Below are 26,847 nucleotides of genomic sequence, written 5' to 3'. Positions count from 1 at the left end.
GTTGGAAAACTGAATCATGAAGTTTTAAGTCATTTTGCAGACAGGAAAATAAATTTAGAATTTTGGGGGCCATAAACACAATTGAGAGAAAACAACATTCTTTAGGAAGATATTTGCCTATAAGAGTAAACAGAACCTTAACCTTAAATGACTAATTGTATGATGGTCTAAAAGTGACAGGTCACTTAAAAGCTGCTTGCTTTCTTGGGCCCGAGTCATAAAAGGTAAAAAAGAAAATAACTAAAGTGTTACTGGTATCAGTTTGTAAAATGAAGATTTATAATGCTTAATCAAAAGGATATATAAAGAAATAACCTTCTTTTTCCTGTATTCAAATAATGGTCTCAGATGAACAAAAAAATTTTGCTTAATGTGTCTGACTCCTTTTCTTGATGTGATTTTTTTCACCTCTTCCCAGTCCTGAGATGCCTGGTGCTGTTGAAGTTGAATCTACTTTCTTGGCTCGATTGAACTTTATTTGGAAAGGTTTTATCAACATGCCTTCTGTAGCAAAGTTTGTTATCAAAGCCTATCCTGTGTCTGGATCACCTGAATATTTAACAGAGGTATTGTAAATTTTTGGTTATGTTATTGTTCAGAGTCCATATTTTTTAAGGAAAGCAAAATTCATTTTTTAAAAACTTAATTATATTGCAAATTTGAAAGTAGGACACTTAATGTTACTTAGAGAGATGGAGCAGAATTATAATAAATACTGTAGTGGTAAAATGTTAGATTAAAATAACATTAATATGATATAATGTAAATAATATAATAATAATATAATCATTCTGAAGTACTTTTTCCTATTAATCTAAAGACAAGTTGTCTAGACATCATCTAATTTAACACTCTCATTTTAAAGATGAGGAAATTGAAGTCACTTGTCCAAGTCATGTAGGTTGCTGTTTTCACTGTGTCTCTTGATTGTCTGAGAAATTAGGGATATTGCTAGAACATATTTGGAGAAAATCTTTATTTTCTTGTGCAAAAATTACTTGTAATTAGGTATATTTTCAGAGTTTTGTTCAAGAAACTAGAAAATAGATTGCTTGAGTCATTTTTTGTCCTTGAGGCTGTCATACAGATTTTTGTGTGTGCATGTGAACAAAAGTTACATAATTGTGGTTTAATTTTTGTTTATGTGCATAATATATCTTCAGATATACCTATGTGTATGTGTGTATATGTCATATACACACATACACACATATGTATTAATAAAGCATCATTGCTTATGTTTTAAATTTGAGACCAAAAAGATATCAAATTAGTAATAGATAGCTTTTTAAAAATATTTCCATTAGTAGAGGAACAAATCAGTTCAGAAAACATTGTATAAGACAGTAAGGAGACAAAAATGAAAAATGATGCAGACCTAATCCAAGGATCTGCCTGACAAGGGAATATGAAATGCCATTCGAGTGTGATGAAATATATAACATAGTAAGTAAAATATAGTCCTATCAATTTTGAGTAGGAGACGGAAAGATAACTTTCAGGCTGGGCACAGAAATAGGAAAAAGGTTCTGGAGGGGAGGTACTACCCCAGCTGGATTTGAAGGAAATGGAAAACTACTCCATTATCTTTGCAAAGGAAAACCCTAAATGAGGTCATGAAAGTTGGAGACGAACTGACTGAACTACAACAAAAAGAAAAATGGGATTAATTGGAGGAGGGACATTAGCAGACAGTTTAAAATGTTGGAGATTGACTCAAGAGAAATTAAGTAACTCTTGATAGAGGTTTTTGTAGTGAAGAGCAGTAGTTTAAGGAGGTGGAATGGCAAAGGAGGTGTTTTTTAGGTTAAAAGAAGTCTTGGGTCTTAGTGTAGGAAAAATAGAGTTGAGTATAAGGAAAATAAGAAATTAAAGAGGAAGAGAGAGATTAATTGTTCTGGGAGATTAAAAGTACTTGGCACTAGCAAGGAGAAAGGATTTCTAACATCTCAGAGGATAGTGCCACAACTTTTAAAGACATTCAGATTTTGGTTTGAAATAACATGCTTTTCTTTAGAACAGAATTAGGAAAAAAGTTTCTGCATTATATCTCATTCAAATTTAAATAAAAATTCTGTGCCAACAAGCCAAATTTTCCTTCTCATATTTAGTTGGTGCTTGGTAAAGAGAACTGGGGATTTTCTTTGAACATCTGATATCTGCTGTGACTTTTCATATATGCAGAACTCAAGACTGGTTTTCACAGAATTAGGAGAAAATAATGAGCAGAAACAAAGAGGGGCATGGAAAGAAATTTAGTTGAAAGGTTTTGCTTAAAAGTTTTAAAGTATTTAAAATTGCAAAAGGACTTAAAATCAAGATTTATTAGAATTGATCAAATGGAAGGAAATGGCATCTCTCTTTTTCAGATACTGAAAAGAAAAAGTATGAGAGAAGCTGATTATTCTCTTCATTAGAATTATCAAAAAAGTATGTTATTTAAAAGTGGTGAATTGATACTGAGAGTTGTCAGATTTCATTTTTACCTCTATTAAAAATGTGTATATTATATTGCTTAATTCTTCAATGCCTCAGTTTTTACCATATTTACTTTGTTTAATTTAGTTATCTGATTAGATAGATATAAATCTAGAGTACACTGAGTTTGTCTGCTGGTGTGGGCTGTATTTGCCCTACTCACAAGGAGACACCTTGGAAAGTTGAGGATACCCACCCTAGAGCAGTCACATAAAATGTACTGAAGAAACTACAGTTGCTGTGGCAATCAGATTAAATATATGAAGGGTATGGGAAAGAAACAAATCATTGCAGAACATATGTAAAGGAAAAATTTTTGATGGCTTTTTGTACTTTCTGTGTATGAAAGGATAAGTATTAATTGTGTATCAGGTCAAATGCCCTCATTTTTTTTATTTATTTATTTTTTTTTTTTGGTAAAGATTCTATATGTGTCAACCTACTGTGCATCGCTCAGGAAAATTGTGTTTATTAGAAAGTTAACCTTCAATCCAGGCCATATTAAATAGGTTTCCTTTCTAAATGAATTTATAAGGCTCTTTTGATTTTGGAAAGGGTTTTTTTTTTTTTTTCTACTTTTTTTTTTTCCTTTCAACTGAGGAAGGGGAGAACCTCTATTAATTAACTAGATTTATACCAGTATACTAACTAATTACATGATTAATATATAATTTAAGATAGATGTAAATATCTTGATTCATAACTTGCTTTGCACATATAAATCTCATTGGAAGAAGAGTTGATCATTACTATTACCCGATTCCTTTTACAACAGGATCTACCAGATAGTATTCAAGTAGGTGGTAGGATATCACCTCAAACTGTTTGGGATTATGTGGAGAAAATAAAAGCCTCAGGAACTAAGGTAAGGTACATTTTACTAAGGTAAAGTATATTTTAATGTTGTCAACTATGGAAATAAAATAGAAAACTGTACCCAATACCTATGCATGTGTCAAGTGAAATAGTGAACTCTTCGCATTTGTGGGGTTGAAAGATGAATAATAGCAATTCCACTCTTGTCTAGATCCATACTACCACTACATTCTGGTGAACAGCTGAGTAGAGAATGCTGTTGTAAAGATATCACATTTTTGATATATGTTCAGAGTTAAGCTGTCACAATGAAGAGACCAAAAGAGCCAAGAAACCACCTCAGCCAGCAAACACTTCATTTCCTTGTCAGGTAGAGAGAGATGGCAGCCAAAGTATCACAAATTTAGAATATGAAATTTGCTTGTATAATCTAACAGAATAGGGCAATGGAAGATTATGAGTAGAATGCTTTATTATAAACCTGTAATAAGCAAAAAAAAAAAAGGAAAAAAAAAAACAAAGTTTGTTCAAATCTGACAAGATAGTCATTGAAAACAAATTATTCTGAGGGCATTTACAGACAAAACCAGAAAACACCTGTCTTGATGCCTGTTGTAAATTTTTTCATGACTTGTTATGATTTCATTAAGTGATAAATGGGTTGGATTCTTAACAGGCCTCTGGATGCTACATAAGGAAATATAAATGGAACTTAAGAAAACAAGGCTAGAGGATAAAAAAAGGTTTTGATTCAGTCTATCAAAATGGTTCCTTAAAGGGCTCTTATCTATCGGTATTTTTTACATATGTCAACAATATTCACTGGTGTAAAATTGGCAAATGTATGCTCACAAGGACTTTCAGCATATATTCAAATGAGAGGTTTCTTATAAGGATATGTAAACTTGGAAGATTAAAAAAAATACATCTCTTTTTATTAACTTCTTAATGAAACTTGCTATCCTCTGATGTAAATTTAAATTTAATTTAAAAAATTAAAAAAAGACTAAAAATTTTATCTTGAGGAGGTAATAAGAGACCAGACTGCCAAAGAAGTCCCTGAAATATAAAAAAGGTTAAGAACTTTTGGTAAAGATGGGAGAACAATTCCTTATAGGTATTTGGGTCTTCCAGATGTTCCTGTTGCTAGATGATATGGAGATCACACTGAATTCAAGAATGTTTCAGCGCCTCTTAGTTGAGATCCATAATTACTTAAAGGAATTTAGTCTCACTGTGTACCAAGAGAAACCGAATGGGAGTATTTGTACAAGGATGGGTTGCTTAAAGGAAATTCATGGATTTTTACTAACTCGACACACATCTTCAAGCAACAAAGACTTATTTTTTGAATTTCTGTATTTATTGTAAAATGGTTCCAACATGGAATTCCATTGTCCCTGAAGATATAAAATCATGGGTTTAAGGTACATGTAGACTTGGGTAGGTATGAAAATATTTACCAGCAAACAGTTATGAAGGATTTTATCAGATAGGTATATGACTGGAATAGGGGCTGATAATCTATCATGAGAAAGCCCCTAAGTACCATTACTATCCATACAATCCATCTGGTTTATCAAAAGATTAAAAAGCACCTCCCAGAATGGAAAGTTTATGGAAAGAACTGGGCAAAAGTTACATGGGATAAGAAGGTACTGAGGTGGTATGATCTCCGTAGTTTGAGAGAGAACCCACATTGATAATTTCATAAATACATTATACTATTAAAGGAGAAAAATATAAATTAGCTGAAATGGGCTTCTGATAACATTAGAAAAATAAAAGGTCTTGAAGAGTATTGCCGTTTGAAATAAGAGTTAAGAGAATATTGAACTGGTCACATGAAATTTAATGGAGGAAAATGAAAATCCTAAACTTGGATTCTGTAAACTGTATCTGTAAGTACATGATGATAAGGTATGAAAAAAAAATGTGGAGATTTTTGGTACAAATCTTTAGTTACAGTACACTAGAACAATCAATAAAAAACTAAATTGACATAGCATTCAAGGCTAGAGAGAATGATTTTGTGTTCTTTTGTTATCTAGAATGTTCTAGTTCCACATTTTAGAAAGCACATGTTTAAACTGGAGAGAGAACCAGGATTCCTTATGGGCATAATAAATGAGTATCAATCAGTTAAAACCATTTGGGATGTTTTAACCTGAAAAAAAAGAAATATTTGGGGATATAACTGTCATTATGTTTTTGAAGGATTGTCTTATGAAGAGGTGAATTTAGGGTATCTAAAATTTTGCTAAAATGAGTCCATATCATGAAATATTAGGATCCCTTTATTTTGATGTCTTCTAGAAAATACTTAGATGACTTTTTGTCTCAAGAAAAAAAAATGCTGCTTTTTTTCTTTTTTCTGAGGCAATTGGGGCTAAATGACTTTCCCAGGGTCACATGGCTAGGAAGTGTCTGAGGCCACATTTGAACTTAGGTCCTCCTAACTTCAGGGCTGATGTTCTATCCACTGCACCATCTAGCAGCCCCCAAAATTTTGGACTAGTTGACTCTCATAGTCTATGATTCTAAGTTAATAAATTGATAAGGGGTAGCATGCCACATTCAGATTAGTACTACTTATTTTCCTATGAATATTTAAATGATGGCCCAGTTGTGTCTTGCTTGGTATGCAAATTTTAACATATAACTTCTGCGTGTATATTATAACTTATATATCAAATTTGGTTCTCCCAAATTGTAATGACAAATTTATATGCAAAAGAACCCATTTGAAATTGAGTTATATAATTGCTATACTACCATTAAAAGTAACACTTCTCTTTCTGAAATATGGTTGAGAACTAGGAAGAAAGAGATCTGAGTAGCCAGAATAGGTAGCTAGAATAGATTTCACAGTCATTATACTATGTTCATAGAACTTGCCTAACTTTACAAATCATGATGCATTATAGCCAGCAAATTAATTTGGTTGGAGGGGAGGGAAAAGGGAATGAAAAAACATTGTGATAGAGTTAAAGGTAAGGAATGGTATTAGTTAGCATCCTTTTGATGCATAAATCCTACCAAACTGGCCTTTAAGGTGACTTGGGTTCTAGTCTTGCCCTCTGATTTTAGTAATATTATCTCTGTGGGTCATTTTGCTTATGTATATAAGATAATGACCTAGATAATTTATAAGATCTCTTACATATGTGCAGTTCTTTGGCAAAAGAGAAGAAACTTATCCATGCATTGAGACTTGTCGGTCACAAAGAATTCAAAAGCTTGACTATTGGTACAAAAAGAATTAATTCTGTTATAGTTTAGTGATTCTTTAGGACTGTAGTGTTTTTTCTTCATCATACATACAAAAACCAATTTTGAAAACTATTTTTATAGCCTTGGACATATTTCTTCTTCCTGAGTCTCAATTTATTCATCTGTAAAATTGAGGGTGTTGTATTGGAATAAATAGCTAAAGGTCCCTTTTGTCTCCGAATTTGTGACTGTATGATGATTTCTAAAAAGTACTTTCCACCACTAAAACTGTGATTTACAGTGATGACTTTGTGGCTTCAGGATTAGATAAAATATGCTTCATTGGTCAGTTGAAGGGATCAAGACCTGTGATTTAATTTGTGTTTTGTGACTTTTCTACCGGCAAAGAATCTTGTATATGTTTGAGGTGGGACTGAGATCACAAATTTAGAGCTAGAAGGAACCACAAGAAGCCATTTAAATCCACATTTATAGATAAAGAAACTGAAGCTTAAAGTGATTGTGAATTGCCCCCAATTTTTCTGACCCTGAAGCCAGTTCTCTCTTCTACTATGCCATATAAAAAGTATGGAACATGTGAAAAGTATGTGTATAAACACATTTAAACAATCTCTACCTAATTAAAATGTTTTAAAATTTTCTAAGTAGCTGAAGTATATAACTTTGAATAATCTAGAAAATTTCATTTTTGTGTAGTACCTAATTCCTTGACAGATGCTTGATAAATTAAGCATTAATATTATTCTTAAACATTAACTCTCCATAGGGATATGGAAGGAATTTGTACTAGTTATAATATATGTTTAAAGGATGAATGAGATTTACAAAATCTTTATGAAATGGAATTGTTTTAAATATTGCTTTTATATAGGGTAAACATTTGTGGTTTTGTTTTTTTTTTAAACCAGGAAATTTGTGTGGTTCGTTTTACACCAGTGACTGAAGAAGATCAAATTTCTTACACATTATTGTTTGCATACTTCAGTAGCAGAAAGCGCTATGGTGTAGCTGCTAATAACATGAAGCAGGTTAAAGATATGTACCTTATTCCTTTGGGTGCCTCTGATAAAATTCCACACCCTCTTGTGCCTTTTGATGGACCTGGTAGGTATACAGATTAATAATTAGTTATAATTAAAGTTATCTATTGGCCAGACTTCTTTCTTAATAGTATTTTTTCTTTCTGTAAATCTCTGTACCTAAAGCTAACTTAGACAACTTTTAAAAAGATTAAATGCAAAAACAAACAAGGTAAACATGCTAATTTTTTTATCTGAAATGAAATATTTATTAAAAATGTTTATACTAATTTATGTTTTCATTTTTTACAGGCCTTGAACTACATAGACCTAATCTGTTATTGGGCTTGATTATCCGTCAGAAAATGAAGAGGCAGTTTACTGCTAGTAGTAGTACTAGTCATGTAGATGAGACTCCTGAAAGTATCCCAATGACCTTGCCCCCTGACAAAAAAATTAAAATAGAAATTTCTAATGAGGAAGAGCCAGAGGAAGAAAATGATTTTTTTAATTCTTTTACAACTGTATTACATAAACAGAGAAACAAGCCTCAGCAGGCTTCTCAGGAAGAAATTCCAGCTACAATGGAACCTATAGTAGAGTTGCTCAAACAAGAACCTCCCAAACCTCTAAGATTTCTTCCTGGTGTGTTGATAGGTTGGGAAAATCAACCTTCCACTATTGACTTAGCAAATAAACCACTACCAGTGGATGACATACTTCAAAGCCTTTTAGGTACCACTAGTCAAGTACAGGAACAGACTAAGTCAGCAGTGGAACCAAGTGCTTCTGAAGAAATACCGTTAATAACTGAACAAATGAGCTCAAAAGAAGAAAAAATAGATGGGTTGGACATAGCTGCTGGTGAAGCAGATGATACAAAGATAAAAGTGAATGACCCACCAAAATCTGCAGAAAATTCAGTAGTGATAGAAGATACACCAATAGTGGGAACCTCTTTGCAATTATCAGGAACTTTACCAGGTCTCACTCTCAAAGGAAAACCACCAGATGTTTCTACTGAAGCATTTTTAACAAATTTATCTATTCAATCACAGATTGAAGAAACTGAAGAGGGTAAAGAGCGAATATCAAAAAAACAGGACCAAGAAAATGCTTTACAAGAAAACAAGACTTTAAATACCAGTTCTCCCACTGCATCTAATGGAGGAAAAGGAAATGGAGATAACGTTGGCATAAGCCCTGAAAATATGACTGCTAATACATCCAGGTCCCCACAATTCATTAATCTTAAAAGGGATCCTAGACAGGCAGCTGGACGAAATCAACAGATAACTTTGGACAGCAAGGAAGGGGATGGTAGCAGAAATGAAGAAAAAAAAACCATACCTAGTCAGTCATATGACAAAGAACATACTGGAATGATATTAATCCAGCCCACAGATCCAGAGGAAAAACAGACTTCTGTAGAAAAAGACTCACATTTTCAGCAGAGCAATGATTCAAAATGTGAGGATCAGCAGATAACAGCTTCATTAGAAAATGTACATACTACTCAAACAGAGGACACAAAACATTTACAGGATGAGTCTTCAATGCAAAATATTGAAACTGTACATACATTTCGAAGGGGGCCAGCAGCAACGACTTCATCTCATTTTGAAGCAGGAAACACATCTCAACCTGAATTTAATTCTAAAACCACCAACTTCACTTCAAAAAGCATGAGCCCTGGATCAAGTGGAAACTTTTCACCTGTTAGGCTCCAGCAACACAACTTTCATCCTAAATCTAGTCCCCCTGGCTTTCCATTTCCAGGACCTCCTGCTTTTCCTCCACAAAGTATGTTTGGATATCCACCACATTTGCCACCTCCATTGCTTCCTCCTCCAGGCTTTGGTTTTGCTCAGAATCCTATGATGCCTTGGCCACCTATTGTTCATTTACCAGGTCAACCTCAACATTTCATGGGCCCTCATGCACAAGCATCAAGATTTTCAGGTCCACAAAACTTTTACCCTGTTAAAGATAGTCGGAGACCGGAGAGGCGTCATAGTGATCCCTGGGGCAGACAAGATCAACAGCAGTTGGATAGACCATTTAGCAGGGGAAAAGGTGACCAGCAGAGATTTTATGGTGACTCACACCACCTAAAGAGAGAGAGACATGAAAAAGAATGGGAACAGGAGTCTGAAAGACACAGACGTAGAGACAGAAACCAAGACAAAGAGAGAGACAGGAAAAGCAGGGAAGAAGGGCACAAAGACCAAGAGAGGTCACGGTTATCACACGGTGATCGAGGATCAGATGGAAAATCAAATAGAGATAATAGGAATGTAGAGAAGAAACCAGATAAACCTAAAAATGAAGACCATGAAAAGGACAAAGAACGGGAGAAAAGTAGGCATAGTGAAAAAGACAGGGACAGACACCACAAAGATAGGGACCACATTGACAGAGCTAAAAGCAAAAGGTAAAAGATGCAGGCTATTTCAAAATTGCATTTAAATAACTGTCATATGGTTGATCTAAAAATTTTGTAAGAATGCCTGCTAGGATTGTGCCATCTTTTTAAAATTCAGTGTTGGTGTTTTGGAGAAATGTCCGTGTTTTGGTACAAAGCTCTATGTACCAATGCTTATCATCCTTTACATCATACCAACTGTTCCGAAGTGTAGGAGTTTAATATTTTTCAAAAGTTTTACATTGCTGTATATTCAAAGATTTCTTTTATTAATATGCAATAAAGGCTTAGAAATTTTAGTTTTCTTCCATAATTGGTAAATTTGGTTATATATGGAATATACTGCCTCATATAAATGTCCTTCAAGATGATTGATTCTTTAGGGCAAAGTTCACTGTAAGTTTGTTTTAAAATTGCACTGTTTTTAAAGGAAGATTGTAGAAGAGTTTAAAAGTCCAAACTGAATTTTATTAATCAGATACTAATAATTTAGCTGAGCATTTTGACAAGCCTTTGGAAGTCCAAGCAGTACATTTATTGCTTTAAACTGCACTTGTTTAATAAGACATTTTTAATGCCATAAACTACAGCTTTGTAGTAGACCATTATTTTCCCTTTTGGCTCTTCAGAAACTTGAATACTTAAGCTTGTACATGATCTTGTGTTTTGCTATCCTTTTTACTGTAAAATGTAAATATTTTAAGGGATATTTTGATTCTTAATCTGATAAAGTTTTCTCACCTATCTTGTGTGTTTGATTTCAAAACAGTAAAAGGATGTTTTTCTAGGTTTTAATTACACTTAAAACATATTTTTAACAGATACATAGAGCTGATTATACATCTCCATTGGTTAAGGAGAAGGAAAACCAGGAATAGTTTTTTTTTTCCTTTTTCATATCCAACTGACGTTTTAAAAAGCAGCACTTACCTGAACTAATGTCAGAGTTGTATATTACCAGTGTATAGAGATACTTCACTCTACATAATACTTGTATTCCTAAAAAGTTGTGTGTAAATCAAATTTGTGTAAATTAAATAATTTTAAATCACAACAGTAGCTTTCTCTTTAAAGGAATCATTGTGATTCCTTTCATAGTGAATAATTATTAATAATTACTCCCAATTCATTTTTAGTGTAAATCTGAATTTTAATATATAATGACTTAATAAGGTGCACAGGTGTATTTCATAAACTGTGATGCCCTATTTAGCATTGTTGACAAATGCAGAATCTAAAATACATATGTGGGATTGCTATAATTGAACGTTTCTTCATGATACAAATAATGCAGAATTTGAAGTTAAGAGAATGGAATTTTACTTGTTTATGTTCACAAGAATAATATAAATTAAAAGCAGTTGCACACAGAGGAGCATAGATATAGGGCTGGGACATACTCATTTTTTACAGTTGAATAAATGGAGGTAAATTATGAAGATAAAGCTTAAACCATCAGTGTAATTGTTTAATAACACTGGTAATAATTGCAGGGTAAATGCAGAGCATTTTTGAATTTCATTATTTCATTTTGGCGAATGGAGGCAATTGCCTTTTCCACAAGAACCTCTACAACACTGTTTATTCTTAGATTTTAATCATCAGAAAATTATCTGAAATAAAACAGTTCTCATTCACTTGTTTAAACCTGGTTTAACTTTACTTTTTTCTTTGAAAAATACTAATTTAAAAAATTAAACTTAAGAAAAATAATTTAAATTGTGTATTTTAATTGAGGATTAATTGGTCTTATCATTTTGAAAAAAAAACAGCAACTCAAATAAGAGTAAGCAGCTATTATTTTTTAAAAACCTCAGCAACTTGGCCATTTCAAATGAAGCCATTTTGAAATCAGGAATAGTTTGACTTACCTGGTTCTGGCTGAGCATGCAATGGATACATTGTTTGCAAGAAAGATTTGTTTTTTGGCCTTTATGATGTCCAGGTAAAAAACATAAAATTCATTGGTGGAGAAAAGCCAGGTTTCTAGCCATTTTTTGAGTTGGAATTGAAACAAGACGTTAAGCTCTCTAGGGTATGGGTAGCTGGAAGTTTATTGGAAAGGTGGCAACTTCTTGACAGATCTTGTCTTCACTTCCCCTTTTCCTCACTCATTTTTAATGTAAGAAAGATAATGTGAAGGACTACTCTTGGGCAAAATGATTGAGAAAGAACGCTAATTTTTGGTAACCCCTTACACTTGTTTGTGTGTATGTATGTATATATATAATGTGTGTGTATGTGTATACATATGTATACACACACATACATATTTTTTTTTTTAAGTTCCACTCATTTTGTTTTCAACATTTACATCTGTAGAGCAGAAGGCATGGTCATTTTGCCCATAACTTTAATGTATCCCTTAACTTTTATGGCTCCATTCTAGTTCCACTGATTTCTTCTGATTTTGGACTTTAACCTTCTTTGCTTCAACTACTTACAGTGCCAACCCCCTATACTGGGAGTTTTCTTCCCCCTTTTTTGGGACCTCTATGTGGTGACTCTTCCCCACAGCTAAAATTACCCAAACAATTATGTCTCTAATCACTTTAGTTCAGCAAGTTGTTGGAATATCAATGGATAAGTTACATCAAGTTTATTTTGTTTTTTAGATAGGAAAATGTTTCTACATGTAGATTAAAAGGATTATATCCAAAGAAAAAAGGCAGTACAAAGAATCTGGGATGGGGGGAAAAGGTGATGTTTGATATTTAAAATCACCATAGTTGAATATTTCACTTAATATTTGTGTGTTGTAATATATATTTGGGCATAAATACTTAAGGAGATAGTTTTTCTAAGCCTTAGGTAGTAAGAGTGTTGCTGAAAAATATAAATTGACTAAGAGAAATTGCCCTTTAAAGGAGTCCTACTGTGAGTCTGAAAAAAAAATATTAAGCTCCCAATTTTAAAATTTTCTTATAATTTTTTTTCTTTTTTTTGCTATATTTCGCTCTTAAAGACCACTAGATTTGGAAATAGAACTTCACTACAACTTAATAGTCATGAAGTCTTTTTTTGGATAAGTTGCAGTACATGCTGCATTGTGCAGCTCTTATCCCCTAACCCTTTACTATAAGGGTTGGGGGGGGGGGGGGACATCAAAAAACTGCCTATCACTTTTTCTTTTTGTCTTTGTATTTGTTTGTATTCTCAATTACAATATGAAAGGATTGTATTAGATGATTTTTAAGGTCCTTTCTAGACATATTTGAAAAGCATTTTACCAAGTACCTCATTTTATTCTCCTAAGATTCCTGTGAAGTAGGTGCTAATACTATCACATACCCCATCTTAGGTGAAGAAGCAGGCACCATTTGACTTCCAAAGTCATAGCAATACTGCCTGAGGCTGAATTTGAACTTGAATCTTCATGACTCCAGTTCCAATGCTTTTCAAAAATTCACTTTTCTACTATCCCTGTGAGGTAGGTCATAACATACATTATTATCCCCACTTGCATTTGAGGATGGAAGCTCAGAATTGATTACTTAAAATGATTGAACTGGGAATGTGAGTGACTTCAGTTTGTCTTCCTTCTCCTAGGGGTCTTTATCTTTTTTTTTTTCACCCTTGTCATTTTTCCTTGTAATTAATTGTATGCAGCTTTTTATTTCTGGCACTTAAATGTTATATAAGATTGATGAGATAAAATCTTTTCAGAAAATGACAACAAAGCATTTAAAATCACTTTAAAAATTGAGTAGCTAATCAAGCAAAGTATGTTGAGCATTTTTCCATAGGTGTAGTGACCAGTTTTGTTTCATCTAGCCATGAGTCCTTTCCCTTGTTACCAGTACTCAGTGCTGATGAAATTAGTTGGGGATGGAGTAAAGAAATGGAACATCAACAATCACCAAACATTTATTAAGGGCCTGTTAGGTGCCTAAGCACTGTACTTTGACAAAACAAAACTCTTTACAGAATACTTGGAGACCTCTAGGTCTCTAGGCCTAGAGATTTAAGGCTCTATGGAATCTACTTTATATAGCATCACAGAGATAAATGAGCCTCATAAGATCATAGATTTAAAGCTGGAAGGAATCTAATTGACCCTTCCCATTTTATAGGATTGCAAAGTGAAGGATAAAAAAAGTGAAGTAACTTGCTTAATGTAACAAATAATAGACTTCATCTTGGTCTCTTTTGCATTTTTTGACTTCCACATTTGGGGTTTTTGTGGCTGTTCAAAGCTCTAAAATGGCAACACAAATCTGACCAAAAGTTCCCTCACTTCCTTACCAAACAAAATTACCTGTATTTGATTGTGGTGCTGGAGAAAGAGATTTGGATTGAGAGATCCTGATTTGAATTGCTCAAGGTTATATATGCAATGGACCTTAGAAGCAGAATTTTTGAACATTGTCCCTTTGACAAAAGGGCAGTGCTTTTCCTACTAATCTGAAAGAATACAGTTCATATAGTTGCTGATCTCTATTAAGAGAAGGAATGTGAATATCTGTATTCCTGGTTGTATTTAATTTTGCACTCCTAGTGACTAAAGAGTAAAGTTAGTTTAATTGCTAAAAGTAGACAGCTAAGCATACTTACAGATACAGACATATTTTCAGTAAAGTGGGTTGGGAAACAAGATGTACACTGGCATAGCTTCATAGAAGAGGCTGTTGTACTTTGTACCAAATTTTAAAAGTTGAATGGGGCAAAAGTACATTTAAAAATGATTTCCATTTAACAGCCCTGAATTTTCTGCTCTCACATCTGGATATTTATAACCTTTCATAATAGTTATTTGGAAATTCTACAATTGCATTTCCCTTTACAGTTAGGGCTTTCTAAAAAGTGATGATTGTGGGCCAAGGAAATGGCCACTATAGTTGAATTTGGAATAGAATGGGATTATAATTATATTAAAGTGAATTAAGTAAGAAATTTATCAGAAAACACCAGATGGAATTTACAACAGAGCTGAAACAAGAGATTTGTGTGTCCTGAACAGGATTTTAATATTGCATATCATTGTCAACTGGGAAATCTGATCTTTTATTGCAATGGTATCTCACATGTAACATTTTAAGATTTACAAAATGTATCATTTATTACAAAACTTGGTAAGATAAATTGTGGAAACAACCATTTTTACTGATAATTGGGACCAGAGAATTCAAGAAACTTAAGCTGTAGTAATATTGCTAGTGTCAGGGTTGGGATTCAAATTTTAGTCTTTTGATACTAAATTCAGTGCTTTATCAAATATATAAGCAGACCCGCTGTAATGTCCATATTACACATACAAATATATTTTTAAAAAGATATATTCTCACTAATCCAAGAAATACAGTAATGCAAGCTAGCAAACTCTGCTTCCCTGTGCCACACAAACACAATGCCAGTAAAACACTCCCTAAGACACCATGGAGAGCAAAATTGTTCCTAAATGACAGGTATGGTTTCTGAGATGCCCTCCTGTGTTAAATCCCAAGTATACTAACCAAAAATAGCCATCATACCTTTCCCCTAAGTACTTTTTTTCATACTTGAACATTGAGCAGTAAAATGCTTGTTATTTTGCCTTCCCTTAGTTTAGCTTGTGGTTGCCATCTTGCTAATGAGCTTTTAGTGACTTAAAAATCAGTCCTGCTTTATTTTAAGAAGGTTAATATGTAAATGTCTTACCCTTTATTTTAAGTAATACTACCCCATTGTGTCTCCAGGTGTGATTTTTAATATTGAAAAGGGTATGGGGATGTGCTTGTACAGCAACCACTGTGGAGTAATATCTCTTCAAAATTGGGCAAGCATTTTGGCTTAAGGTTCAGTTCATCTTATGCTTCCTGAATGGGGCAAAGGAATCACCCACAGAAATTGAAAAAGTAAAAAAAAAAAAAACCCAGACCTTCACATGTCTTCATAAGAAGTCTGACCAGATTCAGTGAGTGTTGCTATAACTAAAAGGCAAGGATCGAGAACCTCAAGCAAAAGAAGGGATCTGGAAAACAGTAAGCAGTTATAGTACCAAATGAGCAGGAAAACATTTGTCAGTAAGAAAATATTTCCACACAAATGTAAAAGATCTCAAAAACATGCATATAATTATTTACCTGATGGACCTATAAATTTTTTTAAAGCAGTGCTGATTATCAAAATATGTTTAAACAATTCCTTTTTTAAAATATTGAGGTCTCAATTTCTTGTTAAGTGCCTAAATTAAGTACTATATGGGGTCTAGTGATACAAAGGAAAATAATAAAAAGGAAAAGTTACTGACTTTGAAGAAATCACATGCTAAAATGAAGCACAATATCTGGTACAACATAATATATTTTGGTAAAATTGGTAGTCTACATTTGAAAATCAAGATCTGACTTTTAAATATTTATTTTAAATAGACTATTATGTTTGAAGAACTGTTAAAAGTTAAATCTAAAAGTAATGACTTTTAATAGTATAAGAAGTGAGATCTTTTTAACAAGCAGTCTTGATTAACAATTTAGCAAACCATAGTATAAACACTGAGATAACTCTAAATAAGGTAAACCATTAACTATTAATTTTAGATTTTAAATGCAACACCAATTTTAAATCGTGGCATTCAATATCATCCCAAGAAAGTATTCCTGAATTTAAAAAAAAAAAAAAACTATCAGTGAAGTACATATCCATTATAAGTAACCTAGTCAAGATAACTAACAACCTAATGTTTAGGTTTATTTTAGCTACAGATAACAATTAGTCTTATTCATCTCCATTATGGATGTTGTATCCCTCTGATTTAATTAGTTCAGTTTTTTGGGGATCTTGAAAAAATACCACATCTTTAATTTTGCCAATAAAATCTTGATTAAAAAGTCCTTGAGTAACCATCTTTACTCCCCGACCAAATTCAAAACCTCCCAAATAGCTGACACCATCATAATTTAAAGCAGTGTAACTTTTTGTTGGATCAATATCTTCAAAGATAATTAGATCACCATCAAAGTAGACTTTGATAAAAGTCTGGTTTTGCACTACCCTTACATGATGCCATTGTTTATAACATAAGAGAGCACTGCTGTTTATTAAGGGCACAGAGATTGATTCTCCCAAGTTAACTATCACGTTGAGAGTTTGATTGTGGAAACCAATGGCCAGGAAGTCATTTTCTTCATGTTCAGCTTTTCCCATCCATAAAATTAAGCCTTCTGTTTCAGTTGTGCTAAAATTAAGAGATACGGTGGTAAACTGGAGGTCTCTTTTTTTATAATTTGGATCAATGTACTTAATATAAGAGTTACCAACAAATTTTGCTGTAAGAAATGAGGTTTCATTCTCACAGTACCTACCCACCCAACCCAATGGACATATACAAATATAAGAAGCAGGCTGAACAGGTATACAGTGAGACTGATGAAGACACATATTATTCCTACAGTATATTGATTCTTCACATCTCTTTCCCATCCAGTGTGGTGAGCATTTGCAAGAGAAGTTGGAGTCTTGTGCTACACATTTTCCTCTATTCTTACACACCTTATACCCACAGAGAGTTCCATCACAATCACCTACATTGGAACCACTTTTAGCACCTGTCTCAGTTAATTTTAATTCCCTATTATTTATAAGAATTTCTCGAACACAACCATCAAACCCAATAGGTTCATTCTCTATGGCCAAAGGGTTGACAAGGCTTAATGATGATACTCCTCCGATGTAAAAGTCTGTACTTGTGTCCAGGGCTTTCATGCCAGAAGTGGCTTTTTTAGTTACATTGATTCCATCCAGCTCCAAGTAACCCTCGTTACCAACTCTTCCTGCCTTAATCACATGCCAAAAACTTCTGGTGTGCACTTTTTGTAAGGACTGTAAAATTATTGTTTGGTCCCCAAGGTTGTAACGTAGCTGAACAGAACCGTTAGCCAGTGACAGACATATAAAATCACCTGTCAAGAAAAAGAGAAGGTTTATTGTAATTTAGTGGAATTGCAACGGGTAAAAATCAATTGGCTGCCCTATTTTCCTCTGCTATATGCTTTATTTTAGAAGGGAAAGTTTAAGAGGCAGAAATGGTAAAGAAAACCCTAAAGCTGGTGTCATGATTTCTACTACTATGTGTGTGACTTGAGCAAATTGGTATCAATGCCACAGATTTGAGGTTGAAGGAGACTTTCTAATTCACATAGATAAAACTGAAGCCCCCTAATGGTTAGGTAGCTTACTCAAGGTCACAAAAGTAATTAAATGGAAGAGTCAGGATTTGAGCCCTGGGACTTTGATTCTGAATCCAATTTTTCAATTTTTGTTTTTTTACACTCAACTTTGCTTCTTCCTTTGGATTCTTAGTTTCCTTTATCTTTAAAAATAAGAGGTATGGGCTAGATTTCTTAGGTTCACATAAATATATGATGACTTTTACTGAGTCTAATTACATGAGGGAGCTTAGAGCAAGTTATTCTTTTTGTGACACAAGTCAGTCTCTTGAGCCTACCATGTTGTGTAATTAAAAATTCTTCCCATTAAATATAGATAGTACCCCCAGAACTTTGATTCCTCAGTGATAAAACTAATATTTTTCCTTGACTATGCAAGAAACTGGCTCACAGTGTGGGCCTTCCTGCGACAGCTTGCCCATCAGGCCCTGATTCCATTTTCTGTCCCAGCAAAAGTAGGAACTATGGGAAGTCCTTCCAAACTGCCATCTCAACACCTTTCTGCCAATGCTGCTTTTTTCTGGTTTCCCCTTTCTGTCTTCTGGGTAAAGAAGAGCCCCCATCTACATTTCTCCTCTGGGAGGAGTACTACAATTCAATACCTATTCGACTACTTTCCCACTAAAGTGGGCCAGGCCCTCACTACTTTACTGTTCAGATATGACTGGGTAGCATTTCTTGGATGAGTAGGGAATTGCCAACTACAATCTTTCAGGTAAGATGAAGGACTACTGAACTTTCCAATCACTATAGCCTTTAGACACCAGGCTTTACTCTGACGCATTATTTTACCCTCTTCCCCAACCAGCATTGCTATTTGAAGTACCAGTACATAACAGGAACCCTTGGACATTGACATCTATTTGATATCTCATGTTGTAATAGAATTTTAGCTTCTGAAGAGCTTTTTCTATCTCATTAAGTGCTTAGTATATAGTTTTTTTCCATTTATTTAGAGAAGGGAAAGAGTTCTGGGTTTGGAGTCAGAACCAAGGTGAACAATCCCAGCTTATTTATTACCTGTGTGACCTTTTTATAAGAGTTGCTACATTCTGAACCTTAGTTTCTCCAGGGCTTATCTAACTCTATGATCCTAGAAAGATGTTAGAAATGACAGGTAAGCCCTTATGCAAGTGCTTACATATGAATGAAAAACATTTTATGTATTTGATGGTGGTAAAGACTATCAAATTACATTTTCTACTATGGTTAGATTATAAAAAAAATTCTCCTTCCCCCCCATATTTTTTTCCCCTGGATGTCTGTATCTAATCAAAGGAAGAATTAATTTTTCATTTCATCAGCTTAATTTCTAATAAGTCATTTCAAAGTTTTTGTTTTTTTTTAAAGATACACACAAGTTGTAAAGCTTTATAATGATAATACAAGATGCATTTTGGGTTATGTTAAATTATATTAGCAAGGAATCACAAAATCTTGTAAGAAGTGAGTTCTGAAAATCTGAAGATACTGATTATTGTTGGCATGGCAAGGTGACATCAATGTTGGATGTGGAGTTGAGATCCCAATGGTGAAATCTTAACTCACAGCCCTCTTTTTGTAATCTTAGGCAAGATATTTCAGAACCTCTTCAGGACTCAATTTCCTCATTTGTTATGAGGATAGAACTGATTGATTTCAGCTGGTCTTTGATTTATGCTCCCAAATCTGTAAACATTAGCACTAATCGAGATCTTTTACACAGAACTGTGCATTCACTTTTTTTTTTTTTTAATGACAGGTCTTTGGTAGTTGGACCCTTTTGATAGGCTGTCCTAGGAATTTAAAAAAATGAGGGAGGATAGGATTAGAGTAAAAGATATCTAAATAATTAGAAAACTGAAGTATAACATATATTACAACATTCTGATGTTGAGATCTAAGGCTAAGGTACATATACACCGAAAAATATGGTACATTGGAAAGATCCAATTGAGGTTATATGGTACTAGCAAGGTCAGGGATGAACTCAAGGGAGAGAATACTTGCCCACTATTTCTAACCATTCCAAAAGAGTAGTAGCTGCAACAGCAATCCACAAGCTGGACCTAGATACTAGCCCTGCCCAGTATCATCTGACATACTTCTTTGTAGCCCTATAATTTCTTCTGTTCCCTTATCACTATTAATCACCAACCATATTAGTGATTCATCCCTACCTAACAAGAGGGCTAGAACAAGAGCCCAAACTGTGCTACTTCTTGTCTCTCATCCCATTCTACCTCCTTCCCCTGAGCCAAATCTCCAATTAATAATTTTCCTTTATCCTGATTCTCACACTAACAAATTTATTTTCCCTCACTGAGATTGGATCCTCAGTTATGATGTTGCATCCCTGTATCTTCTCTGGTCCTGGTTGTACTTTCACACTTGCCCATGCATTGGGGTCTTGGAGGGGAATTAAGGTACTTCATGCTCCCTAATGCTACTTCCATACATTTATTCACCAACCATTCCTTTAAAAAAATCACAATGATTTGGATTGGGCAAGATATCTAAATTGAGTAAATTTTCTATCTTATTTTAAAGGTTTAATTACTTGAGAACCTGTCTAGGAATGATTAGAGGTACATTTTTTAATTTTTTATTTTTACATATTTTAGCTAAGGAGAGAAGACATTTCATGAAGAATGCAGGCTAAATTTGATTCATTTGGATTTTACAAAATATTAATTAAAATGATCATTTGTTATTCAATAACCTGTATTTAGTGAATCTGTTATTTCCATTGTGTTAATCAAGAAGTAGATTTTAGTTAACTCTTTGAAGTCACTTTAAATCTGTCTGGGTCATATCTTTTTTACATATATTAGGTGTTTTTTGAAAGCAGTTATTCACCTTAGTAAAACACAGGATATGAAGGCATACATGTTACTGTTCTAAGAGAGAGAAACATGTCTGAAAATGTGTAAATTGCTGATTAATAGACCAAATCTTTTATAAAAAGAACAGCATGTTGTATGCTAAACCAAATAGCATTAAGACAACTATCCCTTAATTCACCAAAATCACTACATTTTGATTAGTTTAATTTTGCTTTCTATAAGCAAATATTTTAAATTTTGCCTTATATGAGCATTTTATTCCATTTTAAATTCTTAGAAACTTCAAATACACCATCATAGATCATGGTATAAAAATTATCAGGCATTACAACCTTATGTAGATTGTACCTTGTGAGAAATATGAAACCATGGCTATGAATTAAATTACTTGCCTATGCATAGCATATACAAGAAAATGTTTGAATATATACACAGAGTGCTTGTATCAAACATGAATACTGAAAGCAAAACTAGAATTACAATAATATTAACTTGTCACAGTTTGGCTTGTTTCTTTTCTGTCTTTGATCCATGATAGGTTTTGATATGGTCTAAAATCTTTTTGTTTATACTACTCAGTTGAAATTTTTATAAAAGTTTTTTCATGCAGAAATAGAAATTTAAAATATTTAGCATCTTTTATGAAGTTTAGGTTAGTCATTAATTAAAAGCCAAATATCCAGTTTCAAATGAATGGTTCTTTTCTAAATAAATGTGTGTTCAATTCAGAGACAGTATGGTAAATACTGGCATGATGATATAAGTAAGGGGAATGGATCAGGTGACTTCTAGGGTCTATGATTCAATTGCTATTGTTATAAGGTAATTTCATTTAGTAAAACAACCAAACTTACTGGTATTATCTTATATTTTTAACAGTCTCATCTTTCACATTAAGCACACTTTCTAAGAAATAACATCTTTATTACATAAAGTTGTTGAATCATACAATTTTGGCGTTGAGTTTGGACACCATTCTTATTGAAGATCTAAAATGAACAATCTTCAATAGCATCTGATTTTTTTTTTCTGGTCCCCAAACTCCATTTTTTAAAGGATTAGGTCATCATGAATGAGTGCCAGGACAGAACATATCAAAATATTGTGGTTTATAGCCAATACACTAATAAAATGTTAACGATATATATATATAAGTGTAATATTTGGTAAAAGTCTGGAGAGGAAAAATGTGCAAATGAAAATAAAGATGAATTTGACACATACTAAACTGACAGATTTTGAAATATTTTCATTGTGTAATATTTTAAGATCAATGTAATGTAGGCATACATATAAGTATATGTGTGTGTCTGTGTGTGTATGATTTCTAGGATTATGATACAGGATTCATTGATATAGGGAACTCCACATGGAGAAACTCTGATTCAGCTCAAATCATGTAAGGAAACATTCATTAAGCCCTAAAATATATCAAATTCATTGCTTAATGATGGAGGTAATAAAGAAAGGCTAAAATTCAAAGCAATAGTCCCTACTCTTAAGGTGCTCATAAACTAAACTGATTTGTAATTTATAGTTTTGGAGAATTATCTAGGGGCACTGAAAGGTTAAGTGATTTTCCTGGTGTCCCTCAGTTTAGTATAAGAACTCTGGTTTTTCCTGACTCAAAGACCAGTCTTCTGTGCTGTCTTGCTGTTAAGTTTATACACACACACACACACACACACACATATAATTCAAAGTCTTAAAAAGAGCCATCTACCATGATAGATAGTAAGAGATGATGGATAAACTGGAAAGGACACTGGATTTTGGAGTACAAGGACTTAAGTTTAAATTCCAGCTGTTATTTATTCCCTGTGTGGCCTTGGATCACATACTCCCTTTCTTTCCATTTTGACTTGCTCCTCCTCTCCCAACTTCCTAGCCTTACCCCTACTCTATCCCTTAGACTTTCAGGCCAAAAGGTGAGGGGAAGGAACTTTTCCCTTCTATTTCCAGAGGGCAATTTATAAGAGGTAATTACAGCCTCTCAAGTCCAATATTTTTCAAGGTTAACTGTCTCTTAGCTTCAGACTTCACAAACTTTTCTTTCATCAACTGCTTGGAAATTTTAATAGTAGATATTGATTATTGGATTCAATGAGTTAACATGTAAAATGTTATGCAAATTTTAAAGCACCCTAAAAATGCAATCATTATTATTATCTTTAGCCATACTGTATAATATAAAAATTTGTCTTTATTTAAAAAAGAAAAGATGTACATTTTACAGAATTTCACTGGAGGAAAATAAAGGCCCCATGCTTGTGAATGGTACCTTTGATATTCTTACCTGACCGACTGTTAAGGTACTGTGCTGTATAAAACAGGATGCCATCTGTAGAAACAGGCTGAAACTGTAACTGAATATACATCTTTTGTCGAATATGAAAGGGAGCGAATGACATCCAGGATGATTCATTACTTCTGAAAGATGGATCACTTATAGATAAGGCTACAAAAAAGATCAATAAAATTCTCTGTGAGTCATTTGCTGTCATAGAAATTGGTGTTACTCATGAATTGTCCACCTGGATTTTGACATTTTAAAAAGTTTTCTCATATGATAAAATGACCAGATAGGAAATCTACTTTTTAAATAATATGCTTCCTTCTTCAATTCATTTATTTCTGGCACAGGGTCCTTGATAACCTATGAGCCTACATTGTAAGTGATGTTCTATCAAAACGAATAAGGTCCTTTTAATATTTCTGATAGCTATGCCCTTTAGATAAATGAATATTAGGGCAACTTTTGTCTTCTTGTTGGTTGCATGCCATTGACTGGCTCCTTTTATGAATCTAATAAGCCACAGGTTTTACAGCTTTTTTCAAAATAAGTCTTTTTCATCACAGCTTTAATGTAGACATTTTAAAATAATCATTACTCCAGTTCAAAGACAGGGAAACAACTACATTGTATGTAGGTCCCTTCCTAAATTGAGAATGAGATTGAAACTGTATATAAAAACATTTTACCATAATCGCAGACTTTGTGCATGTTAGTGGAATACTGATTTAAATGAAACATAGAAACTTTTCATGCATCCCACTCTCAGACCCTCAGACCCTCAGTCCCATGGAAGCAAATCAAAAACAGGTTAGAAAGGAGCAATAGTTCATAGGAAAAGCCTTTAAGCTTTGATTTCTAGGTGTCTTTAGATTCAGATTATGCACTGTACATTCTTATAAGCAAAATCTGTTTAAAGGTTTTTTTTTGCTTTAACAGTTTTGCTTATAGTTTTTGTAAATGTAAAATATATGATTTTTAAAAAACCTTCTAAGCTGCACATTTCAAACCATGACAAAAGGATAAAAAGATAGGAATTTTAAAGCAAAAAATTTCCCCTCTTTTCTTTTGTGTGTGAATTATGTCCTGGATGAAAGGAAAATAAACTCGATAGGGAAAAGTATAGTGATGAGTCATGTCTTATAGAGAGAGGAAGTGCATTAGAGTAGATGGAAAGATGTCTTTGAAACCTAGAAGACCTGCATTCTAGTCCTGCCTTCAACATATATTTTTTGTACAGGCTAATCACTTAACCTCTCCATGTCCTAAGCAATTTCTCTAAGACTATAACTTTCAGAGAAAATACTGACCTTTGGTAGAGGGAGTTTTCTCACCTGGGAGATCCCTATCCTAATGAAATTATAGGTCAAGCTCCTCTCCTTATATCACAGATAAGAGAGTCTAGTTATATAATCATAGATTGAAATGTATATATTTATCAACTAACAAGCGTTATTAAGGACTTATTAAGTATATACCACTGTTCTAGTAATAGTAATCTAGTAATAAAAAAACTATTTTTTCATGCTATTCTCCCTTCAGATTATGACAAAAATAATGATGCTAAAAATATTTGATAATAAGCATGTAAAACATCTTATCCTAGTAACCTCCTACTTTTCTTCAGTGAGGAAAGAATTTCTTCTCCAGACATCTAGATTTTTTTCCTCACTATTCAGTAAATAAACATTTATTAAGCATCTACTATTTACAGGGTACTATGGAAGCTATAAATACATATAAAAACAAAGATGTTAGTCCCTACCCTGAAGAGCCTTATAATCTATGTGGGGAAGATAACACACAAAAGGAAGCTGAAAAGGAAAGAAAAATATGGGCCAGGAAGCAAGCTGGACTTGAAAAGCAGGATAGCTGGTAGAGAATGAGGAGAAGACTGTGCTTAGTCCCCTTCTTAAGTAGGGATCTTGTGGTTCGTGACTCTGCCCTCCAGTCATAGGATCCAATAAGAGGGAAAGGAAGAGGGTATTGATAAAATATGAAATACTTGAGCAGATTTAATCTTTCAGCATAATGAGATTTCCTAGGGAAGTAAGGCAAGATGGAGAGAGCCAGAAAAGTCTAAAAGTAGTATAACTAATGAGAAATGGACAGGAACATCATGATGAGTCCCTTTTTTAGGTAGCAGCCTTGAAGTTCTGAGTTCAACTTTCTAATAGTGATCTTTTCATATATAGTTTTTAAAATTTTTTCACTTATATTTTTGTAGTATGTATTTTAGCAAAATTAACAAGAGCATAATTCTAGGATATGTAAATATGAAAAGGACATTCAGAAATGGGGAATGTAAATGTATAATTCATTATATTAAGTGCTAATCAAATTTCATTAGAATATAATCCAATTTAAAACTCAGATCTGGAATGGTTGCTCAGAAAGGCAAACAAAAATAATTAAAAGAATGAAGAATAGGTCTTAAGTAAAAAACCTGTTTAAATTAAGTTCAAACTTTTTTCCTTACCTATTTTTTAATTGTTGTTCAGTCATTTCCAACTCTTTGGGACCCCCATTTGGGATTTTCCTGGCAAAGATGGAGTGATTTGCCAGTTCATTTTACAGATAAGAAAAGTGAGGTAAACAGGATTAAGTGACTTTCCCAGGGTCATACAATGAGGGAATGTCTAAGGACAGATTTGAACTCAGGAAGATAGCATCTTGCCTCCAGCTTTCCACTCTATCCACTGTGCTACTTAATTGCCCCTATCTATTTTTTTTTTTTGTATAATTATTAATGTTGATAGCTGAATTGGTGCAGTTGATAGAACACTAGGCTTTGAGTGAGAAAGACCAATTCAAATTTAGGCTCAGACACTAGGTATATGACTCTGGGCAAATCACTTAATCTCTTTCTCAGTTTCCTAAATTATAAAGATCAAAGGAGATAATATTTGTAATCACTTAGTATAGTGCCTGTTACATAGGAAGTGCTTAATATATGCTTCTTCCTTTCTCTTCTTTTCTACAATAGAGTTAGAACCAAGAATCACAGTCCAAGTATTGAGTTACACAGTAGGAACACCAGATTGTATAATAGGAAGCACGAGTTCATCTCTTGGTATTGTCACTAATCTATGTGACCTAGTATAATTAACTCTAGGCCTCAATTTACTTAATTCACTTAGAAAATTACATGATCTCAAAGGGATCTTTTATTTATAAAATTTCCCAAGATGAAAGGTTTTCATGGCATTGTAGAGTCAGGAACATTTGGGTTTAAATCTTGCATCTAACACACACGCTTTGTGAGGTTGGGCAAGTCACAAACTATCAGTACTCCAATCACTTCCTTATATCAAGGTTATAGAGTTGAAGATTTTACAACTGATGAAATTATAAACCACTGCTCCCCATAGAATAAAAGATTTAGATTCTTAAGAGTCCAATCTCCTCATTTTGCATTTGAATAAACTGAGGCTGAAGGAGTTTAAGATAATTTTTCAGGGTCATAGGAGGCAAGTCTTCCTGACTCCAAGTCCAGTTTCTAGTTTTTTATAAATAAACTCACCAACAAACAACAGCAACAAACCCCCAAACAACAGCAACAACACACAAAGGCTCTTTTGACCTTTTAAATTTACAAGACTATTTTACA

At 33.4% G+C, this 26,847-nt stretch overlaps 2 protein-coding genes across 4 annotated transcripts in view; one reads left to right on the top strand and one right to left on the bottom strand.

Annotated features, from left to right (window-relative positions):
- PHF3 (PHD finger protein 3) overlaps window positions 1–10,716 on the top strand; it is a 99,838-nt gene extending 89,122 nt beyond the window's left edge. For all 3 annotated transcript variants that reach the window (XM_031964680.1, XM_031964678.1, XM_031964679.1), the window contains 4 exons: window positions 419–566; window positions 3,254–3,343; window positions 7,437–7,632; window positions 7,860–10,716. In XM_031964680.1, coding sequence (XP_031820540.1) covers window positions 419–566; window positions 3,254–3,343; window positions 7,437–7,632; window positions 7,860–9,985 — 2,560 coding nt within the window. In that variant the 3' untranslated portion in view covers window positions 9,986–10,716. The remainder of the gene's footprint in view (window positions 1–418; window positions 567–3,253; window positions 3,344–7,436; window positions 7,633–7,859) is intronic.
- A 5,848-nt stretch (window positions 10,717–16,564) lies between these two features.
- LOC100914732 (protein eyes shut homolog) lies at window positions 16,565–23,398 on the bottom strand. Its single transcript, XM_031964681.1, has 2 exons — window positions 23,241–23,398; window positions 16,565–17,852 (listed from the first exon to the last, which is right to left on the bottom strand). The coding sequence occupies exons 1-2, from the start codon at window positions 23,353–23,355 to the stop codon at window positions 16,669–16,671; spliced, it is 1,299 nt and encodes a 432-aa protein (XP_031820541.1). The 5' UTR covers window positions 23,356–23,398; the 3' UTR covers window positions 16,565–16,668.
- Window positions 23,399–26,847: the final 3,449 nt, after the last annotated feature.

The sequence above is a fragment of the Sarcophilus harrisii genome, chromosome 4 (genome assembly GCF_902635505.1).
Source record: "Sarcophilus harrisii chromosome 4, mSarHar1.11, whole genome shotgun sequence".
Lineage (NCBI taxonomy): Eukaryota > Metazoa > Chordata > Mammalia > Dasyuromorphia > Dasyuridae > Sarcophilus > Sarcophilus harrisii.
This window is presented reverse-complemented; position numbering and strand designations above follow the sequence as displayed.

Bases quoted from the DNA above. Each gene is read 5' to 3' on its own strand.
- LOC100914732 (XM_031964681.1), bottom strand. From the start codon at position 23,355: ATGTCATTCGCTCCCTTTCATATTCGACAAAAGATGTATATTCAGTTA. The intron at 17,853-23,240 runs GTAAGAATATCA...TTTTCTTGACAG, and splicing joins GTACCTTAACAGTCGGTCAG to GTGATTTTATATGTCTGTCA.